This window comes from Chiloscyllium plagiosum, chromosome 13 (genome assembly GCF_004010195.1).
Source record: "Chiloscyllium plagiosum isolate BGI_BamShark_2017 chromosome 13, ASM401019v2, whole genome shotgun sequence".
NCBI lineage: Eukaryota > Metazoa > Chordata > Chondrichthyes > Orectolobiformes > Hemiscylliidae > Chiloscyllium > Chiloscyllium plagiosum.
In genome coordinates, this window is record NC_057722.1 from 6,925,150 (window position 1) to 6,934,162 (window position 9,013).

The following is a 9,013-nucleotide window of genomic DNA, read 5'->3' on the forward strand; positions in this document are numbered from 1 at the left end:
TCTGAAAAACAACCCTCCACCACCACCCTCTGTCTTCTACCTTTGAGCCAGTTCTGTATCCAAATGGCTAGTTCTCCCTGTATTCCATGAGATCTAACCTTGCTAATCAGTCTCCCATGGGGAACTTTGTCGAACGCCTTATTGAAGTCCATATAGATCACATCTACTGCTCTGCCCTCATCAGTCTTCTTTGTTACTTCCTCAAAAAACTCAATCAAGTTTGTGAGACATGGTTTCCCACGCACAAAGCCATGTTGACTATCCATAATCAGTCCTTGCCTTTCCAAATACATGTACATCCTGTCCCCCAGGATTCCCTCCAACAACTTGCCCACCATTGACGTCAGGCTCACTGCTCTATAGTTCCCTGGCTTGTCCTTACCACCCTTCTTAAACAGTGGCACCACATCAGCCAACCTCCAGTCTCCCGGCACCTCACCTGTGACTGTCGATGATACAAATATCTCAGCAAGAGGCCCAGCAGTCTAGATGCTGAGAGGGGTCAGGATAAATCATCATTGGAGAAATCTAGAACTAAGTTTTGCAGTTTCAAAGTAAAGGGACTCTCATTTAAGATGGAGACCAGGAGGAATTTCTTTTCCAAAGTTTATGAAGCATTGGAATTCTCTATTTCTGTGGGCTGTGACTGGGCCAGTGAATGCATTCAAGGTTGAGTTGGACAGATGTCCAATGTTGTAGGTGAGTCCAAGAGAGTCCAATGTTGTAGGTGACAGGCAGGAAAGTGGAGTTAAGGACATGATTGAATCAGCCTTCTGTCTTGTGAGATGATGGATTACACAGTGATGGTCAACTCCATGTGAAGAAATAAAATACAGCGTGGATGCTGTAAATCTGAAACAAAAAAAAATTGCAAGAGAAACTCAGCAGAACTGGCATCATCTGTGAAGAGAATGGATCATTGGAGGTTTTATTAACAGGGTAGAAATGTCACTTATCTTTAAGGTAAAGGGGTAAGTTTAAAGAAGACGTGAGAGGCATGGTTTTTACACAGAGGGTGGTAAGTGTCTGGAATCCAGAGGAGGTGATGGAGGTGGATACAATAGCAACATTTAAGAGACATCTTGACAGATATATGAATCGGCAGGGAATATTGGAATACAGATTGCGTAGAGGCAAAATATCTTTAGTTTAGTAAAACGTCGTGTATCGGCGCAGACTTGGTGGGCCAAAGGGCCTGTTCCTGTGCTGTTTTGTTTTTTGTTCGGAAGAAAGGGTCCACTGGACTCGAAACGTTAGATCTGTTTCTGTCTGCCCAGATCCAGGCAGATCTGCTGAGTTTCTCCAGCTATTTCTGGGATTTTTCCCTTGTGAAGTATTGCCAGGTTTGGTCAGGCCCCACTCCTGCATGATGGTCTCTGCTGCTTTCATGTCAAGTGTGACTGGTGGACTGCGAAGCTGTAAGATTCGCTGACCTCAGTTTCATCTGGACCCTCTTCCAGGCCAGCTGAGCTTTCCATTTCAACACAGGGCAGTTTAAATGTTGAAAGAATTGCTTAAGTTATAGAGTCATAGAGAAGTACAACATGGAAACAGACTCTTTGGTCCAACTCGTCCATGCCGACCAGATATCCTAAATTAATCTAGTCCCATTTGCCAGCATATGGCCCATATCCCTCCAAACCCTTCCTATTCATATACCCATCCAGATGCCAAGTAAATGTTGTAATTGTACCAGCCTCCACCACATCCTCTGGCAGCTCATTCCATACACGTACCACCCTTTGTGTGAAAAAGTTGCCCCTTAGGTCCATTTTATATCTTTCCACCTCACCCTAAACCTGTAACCTCTAGTTTTGGACTCCCCCAACCCAGGGAAACGACCTTGTCTATTTACCCTGTCCAATATCCTCATGATTTTATAAACCAACGAGGAGAAAGTGAGGACTGCAGCTGCTGGAGATCAGAGCTGAAAATGTGTTGCTGGAAAAGCGCAGCAGGTCAGGCAGCATCCAAGGAGCAGGAGAATCGACGTTTCGGGCATGAGCCCTTCTTCAGGAATCTGAAGAAGGGCATTTTATAAACCTAATCAAACACAAAATTTGTCATTAAACCTTATCCGTCTCACAACCTTATCACAGACCTTCCTTTTCGCTCTTTCCAAGCCTGGTTAAAATCTGTCACATTGTCTTGTTTTGTCAAATGACATGGACTACAAATGCTGTCAGATGCGCTGAGCATTTCCAGTATTTTCTGTTCTAATGACACTCAAAAACACTTCGGCTTTATTTTTCAGTCACCTCCATTAAATGCGACACTTTTATTTTTATTTTAAGAAAGAAAACCTCTAAGTGTTTCTGAATACAAAGTCAAAGGACCAAACACAGCACAGATTCAGACAAATTGACAGGGGTAATGAGTGCCATCAGCTCATGTGGTTATGGTAACCGAGAGGTTCAGTCCCATTATGAAACAGAAATACAAACCAAGCTGGGTAAGTCATGGATCGGCAGCTGGAAATCTGCCAATTATTGTCAGAACCCCAGCAGTTTCCCCAGAGTTCTTCAGGGGAGCAAATCTATCCGACCCGCCCTCTCTCTTGACTATATTTCCACCCATGTAATTACATTTCAGTTCAAGTCTTAATCCTTTCAAAGAAAACAATGGACAAACAATGAATGCAACTTGGCCAGTCTTACGCACATCTGTAGCACATCACAAATTGTCTACACTGTGAGGGTTTGCTGAGTAAACAGGTTTATCTTCGAGCCCCACAGCTGTTACAGTCTATAAATAGGAGCCCTATTATTCACTGATTAGGAATTAAAGTGAAACTCAAACTATACGCCATGCTTCATTTAGTAGTGCGTAACCACTGTCCTGCTCTGCCATTCATTCTGCATGGCTACCTAACATGATGCCTTGACTTGGTTTTGTAAATGAGAGTCCTGTGTTCAAAAGAGTAAGCTACGGAGAGCTGGGTGATGCCATGGTTTAGATCGAAGCAACTGGATTCATTGATGTGACAAAAATTCTTCGTTGCTTTCTCATTATAAAAACCCAACATGGAAGGAATCGGACCTTGTTACTCCAGTGCCCACTGGATGTGAGTTCACAGCTGTATTTAGTCAATGTTTAAAAATCTGATACAAGATGTGTGGTTAGGCCAGTGTTCACAGCGTACCTCTGAGTACCCTTGAGAAGGTGATGCTCTGTTGAGCCACTGCAGTCCATGTGATGAATGGACAGCCACAATGCTGTTAGGGAGATAGTGAAGGAATGGTGTTGTAGTTCCAAGTCAGGGTGTTCTCTTGTGAAAAATAAAGTGAGGTACTTTTGTTTGGTTGGAGTTATATTTAATCAAAGAAAATAATAAGAATATGAACTTATTTGGTAATTGCACCATTTTCAATTCCACCAGGTCAGAGACACAGATTCCATGAGAAAATAAAACCAGTGAGTGAGGTGTGTAACATGAGATGTAAAAATATCATGTATTTTATGTCACCTTCTAAAACATTGAGCTGGATCTTTTCCCTTGAGGACGGTAGCTCAAGTTGGAATAGCTCTGGACTGGGTAGATTTGCCTCCGTTTAAAGGGGTCTGTCAGACTCAGTTTTTAACTACAGGATTCCAGTCTCCACTGATCTTAGAGGGAGGTTGTGAGTGGAGACTGGGATGGGGGAGTGGAAAAGTGGCTGGTTAGAAAGCCCACCTTCTCGTACTCAGAGTCTCAGTCTAGGTTGTTTTAAAAGCTGCTAGGCTGTCTATCCTTCACTCCTCTTTACTCTACCCCCTGACCAAATTGTGGCTCTTATACACCCCCATACGGCCTGTCTATATCACCTCATTTTCCGTACACTTACCCCCGTGCCAATTCATGCCACCTTCATAGCTCATCACCAAGTATACATCACATACAGAACTCAGAAACCATGTGGAAATGAAAGAATTAAAACTTCGAGCACTCTAATACAATTGTCTCTAATGCACACTTGATAGTAGAAAAAAAATCCATTCATGAAACCCATTTGAAGCTTTTAAATCTCCTTAAATGTCCAATCTCATATAAAAAATGCTGAGGACTTTCTGCTGTGTTGCAGTGGTTGTGACCCTACCCGTGGACTGAGAGAGCCTGGTTCAAGTCCCATCAGCTCCAGAGGTGTGTAATAACATCTCTGAACCCGTTTGATTAGAAACAAAAGGCTAAACAAAAAAAGAAACAAGCTTCTTCTCAAAAGCCGCAAAGCCAGTTAATCATTTAAGTGGCCAATAAAATTGCGAACTTAGAAATCTCCTGCTGAGATAATTCTACCTTTTGAAGCCTCAACAAGCATTCATAATGATGTCATAATAGCTCTTATGAAATGTCGGCATGAGGAATTCTGTTGAAACTGCATGGGCAGATAGTAGTCCCCCCCCAACCTACGTCTTGTTAAACAAAAGTACTTTGTTAAATTGTGTTATTTTTGATTCTCAATGAAAGCTTAAGCCTGCTTTTATTTCAAATTTCAAGAATAGGAGATTTGAAAGTAAAACTTCAAATTATGATGCTTAAACAGACTTTATCTGCCCTTCAAGAGTGTCCATGTCCCCTTGTTGAACTCATAACTCCCACAACTGTGGGTTAAAGTGGAGAGCTTGGAGCAGCCACATTATAACTCAGAACAGAGTTCAGTTGACCCTGCAGAGTTTGAGATTCCCCCGCATTGTACATTATTCTCAGCTCCTTAACAACGAAAAAAAAAAATCAGTTCTGGTGGAAGTGGGATTGGGATTTTGGCATCTTTAAAGGTCTGCAGGGCTTTCCCGACTCCAAAAGAATCTGGCTCATTGTGGCTGTTTCATGTGATAATATGAAACTTTTGCCTTGACATTTATACATAAGAATAAAAAAAACACGTTCACAACAGTTACTTAAAAAAAAAACCCACAAGGCGCAAACATTCTACTGAACCGCAAGAGTGAGATTGTGAAACGTTCCTGGTGCATGACTTTGTTGCAGAGAAATTAAAAAGTAAACAATAATGAAATAATCTATCAATCCTTGTGCTAACCAGGTGAAGGGGAATGAAGGGAGAGCTGATTGATAAGCTGTGCAATTAAACCATGTTGGTGGCACCCTCTTAAAGTTGGTGTTTTGATTTAAAAAGGCACCGAGACTACTGCAGTCACTCCCAGGAATGATGTCCTCTGCTTGTATTATGATGCAAAGTGATCTTCTCCACTTGTTCCCTCGACTGTCATTCACAGTAATATTCTTGCTCCTTCTCCCGATCTCCACTGTTACCCACTTTCATTGGCACCAACCATGCCAGTCTGGCCTTGACACCTTGCTTCAGTACAACAGGAGGTGAGCGGGAGGTGTAACTGAAGCCAACATCAGATGAATGTAGGGAAGGGGGAGGAGATCGAGCTAGAAGTGAAGTGGATTTGGGATGTTCAAATGGCTGGAAGGAAAGGGGGAGTCTGGGAGATGGTAAGACAGGAAGATCTTGGAAACGTGGAGAGGGATGCAAAAAAAAAAAAATCCTTTGCATCAACTTGAGGCAAATGCTATGTTAGGAATGTGACTGAGTCTGGAGTTGACATTAAGACTTCACAGCTCCTCTGTCCTTGTACCTCGTGTATGGGAAACACTGAAGAAAAAAGTAGAGGAGGACCTTCATGTTCTCTGTTGTCCTCCATGATTGCTAAGTGAGCGTGCCAGCTTGGAAAGATTATCTGCTAATGAAACCTTTCAGAGTTCCCACCTCCCTCCAGCTCAGCCTGCTGCCACAATCCAGATTGAGAATTGGGAGCGTTTGGTCCAATAATACCAGCCCTTTGGGATAGAACATTGTAACCCGTCCAGCATTGTATTCCTCACCCATTGTCTTCTAGGAAACCCATTTGGTTGCTTCCTGAACCCATTTGAGAGGCTGCACTGGTCACTGAGTCCACCTTCCATTTTCTTCAGGCCTGATAGGTTTTATCTAATTTCTAGCTTCAAGATTAGGGGGGCTGTGGGAGTATTAGAATGGCTCATGGATATTTGTATTCCTTTGCATGGGTGATATGAATGGGCACAATAATGAAAGCTCAGTGTGGGTTGTCCAATGGGGTAACATTCAACTTCAGTGGGGGTACAAAATGGGTGCTATATTCTCTACCTAATTTTTCATTTGTGTTAGTGGCAGAGTCCCCATTGTCCACTTTGAGCTCCACGCTGAGCTTGAATTGCATGGTCTGTGTAGAAACTGGACTGGCCCCTACCCAATTGATTGCGCTGGTCATCCCTATCTACATTGGAACCACACCGGCGAGTGACTGGTCAGGAAGGTGAGCTCAGCAGAAGTATCTCAGAAGAATGTTAAACAAATCAAACCCTGGCCATGTTTCAGAATCTCACCCTGCGGTTACCAGCTAGTTTACACATAGTCGTATTTCCCGGATGCGGCACGTCTGGAGTCCTCGGTGTTGCGGTTATATCCGGATTTCTTTGACTCAATATCATCGGGGTAGCTCTTCCTAATGTGGGTCATTTCCATGTCGTGGTGTGTGCTGGCTTTGTAGCCTGTCTTGTAGGGACCCCCACCGCTCGGGAGTTTGTAGATGGTCGAATTGTACCTGCACAAAATAATGACCAGTTTTACCGTGATGTTCCCTCTGACCTTTGCTTCTCTCGAAGCTGTAAGTGTTGTTAAACCCACAACGTGACTGCCTGAAGTTCTCAATTCTATAAATTGTCTTTCATTCCTTCCAGCTGACTGGCAGCCATTCCAACTACTAGCACCTCAACCAAGCAGTTACCCCCCCCTCACCCCACCTCTTTGTTCCTTCCTGGGTTGAGCTCAGCCCTGTCTCCAGATGGGTGCCTGTGTCTGTGCACCCTCCAGCAGCGCACACAACCTGACGGATTTGCCTGATTTGTGGCTGTACAGGGAGTTAGTTCGGCCACTTTTGGAATACTGTGTGCAATTCCGGTCTCCCTGCTGTAGGAATGATATTGTGAAACTTGAAAACGTTCAGAAAAGATTTACAAAGATGTTGCTAGGGTCGGAGGGTTTGAACTTTAGGGAGATGTTGAATACCCAGGGGTATTTTTCCCTTGCCGTGTTGGAGGCTGAGGGGCAACCCTATAGAGGTTTATAAAATCATGAGGGGCATGGATAGCGTAAATAGACATGTTTTTCTCCAGGATGGGGGAATCCAAAACTAGAGGGCATAGGTTTAAGGTGAGGGGTAAGATTTAAAAGAGACCTAACAGGCAGATTTTTCACACAGAGGGTAGTGCATGTATGGTGTCAAGGAAGTGGTGAAGGTGAGTGTAATAGCAACATTTAAAAGGCATCTGGATGACTATATGCAGAGGAAGGGTTTAGAGGCAACTGGGCCAAATGCTGGCAAATGGGACAAGATTAATTTGGAATATCTGGTCGGCAGAGATGAAGGGTCTGTTTCTGTGCTGCACAGCTCTGTGACTCTTGCGTGATAGTTCCCACCTCAGGCGACTGACTGTGTGGAGTTTGCATGTTCTCCCCGTGTCTGCGTGGGTTTCCTCCGGGTGCTCCGGTTTCCTCCCACAGTCCAAAGATGTGCAGGTCAGGTGAATTGGCCATGCTAAATTGCCCATAGTGTTAGGTAAGGGGTAAATGTAGGGGTATGGGTGGGTTGCGCTTCGGCGGGTCGGCGTGGACTTGTTGGGCCGAAGGGCCTGTTTCCACATTGTAAAGTAATGTAAAAATAATAGTTGCTGGTTTGGAAAGTGTTACCTAAGGAGCCTTTGTGAATTTCTGCAGCGCCTCTTACAGATAGTACACACTGCTGCTACTGAGCATCGGTGGTGGATGAAGTGCCAATTGAGCAAGATGCTTTTGCGTCTTATTTTAACATAGTGCCCAGAGTAACTCAGCTGGAACAATTGAGGATCACTATCAATGTTGGTGTGCATTTTGAAAATCCTTTGAAAATAGCTCAATATTCCCTGCCCTCAGCAAAAAAAGTGAGAAAAGGAACTGCAAACAATGGAAAGGAGAGCGCGGAACACAAACGCTTCCTTTTATTTTCCATCTGTCTTTGTATTGAAAGTCACATAAGCCTTGAGTGGAGACTATATTGCATTGGAGATTCAAGTGATGGATGACATTAATGGCCACTGATGTTGCTGTCCCCGTTATAGTGTGCGCGGTAACTCACCGAGCTTCCTCAGGGACCAGACCTCGACAGGCGATACACATCACTATTCCACCGATAACAAGCAGGCCTCCAGAAACCCAGCCGATAAACAAGGCCGAGCCGAATGTGTACCTGTGCAGAACAACAACCATATCAGCCTGAAAACTATCATAGAATAGTTACACACAGAGGGAGGCCATTTTTAGCCCATCATGTCCCGGCCAGCATTTTGCAAGAGTGACTCAGCTTGTTCCACTGCCTCACCTCCTTTCCTGCCATACTGCTGACTGTTTCTCTTCAGATAATTCTTCAATTATCTTTTGAAGGCAGCTGTTGAATGGGCCTCCAACACTTTCTCAGGCAGTACACTCCAGATTCCAACCATTCACTAGAGGAAAATATGTTGATCTAATCTTTGCTTTTCCCCTTAAATCGGGGGAATCAAGGCACAGTGGTAATGTGACTGAATGAGTAATCGAAGGCCCAGGCTAACGTTCCAGAATCCCACCATAACAGATGGTGACATTCCAATTCAAGAAAACCCTGGAATTAAAAGCTGGCCTAATGGGCAACTATCTAATCACTGACATTTGTCAGAAAAAGAAAATCCATAATCTTGTCACCGTTTGAGAACCCTGCTGTGAAGGTTGCTAATAACAATAACCAGGGTCACCGGCTGTGAAGAAAATTGAGACTTTCTGAGGACTTCAAAGGTCTCATGGGAACAATGTCTATTTTTGGTGCAATGTCTGTTTTGGGGAAGATGGCATTTTTGGGGGTGTCATTTTATTTTCAGGGAAAATGGCTGTTTTGTGTGTGATGTCTGTTTTGTGGGTGATGATGTCTGTTGGGGGGAAATGGCTGTTTTGGGGGTGATGGCTTGTTTGGGGATGATGGC

General features: G+C 43.9%; 2 protein-coding genes across 6 annotated transcripts in view; one reads left to right on the top strand and one right to left on the bottom strand.

Moving 5' to 3' along the window:
* Positions 1-9,013, top strand: part of LOC122555728 (zinc finger protein DZIP1L-like) — a 148,178-nt gene that overhangs the window by 91,877 nt on the left and 47,288 nt on the right. The window lies entirely within an intron of this gene.
* Positions 3,449-9,013, bottom strand: part of LOC122555729 (claudin-18-like) — a 23,672-nt gene continuing 18,107 nt past the window's right edge. Inside the window, exons 4-5 of the mRNA XM_043701786.1 lie at positions 8,137-8,247; positions 3,449-6,567 (exon numbers count right to left, since the gene is read on the bottom strand). Of these exons, the coding sequence (XP_043557721.1) occupies positions 6,369-6,567; positions 8,137-8,247 (310 nt within the window). The 3' untranslated portion in view covers positions 3,449-6,368. The remainder of the gene's footprint in view (positions 6,568-8,136; positions 8,248-9,013) is intronic.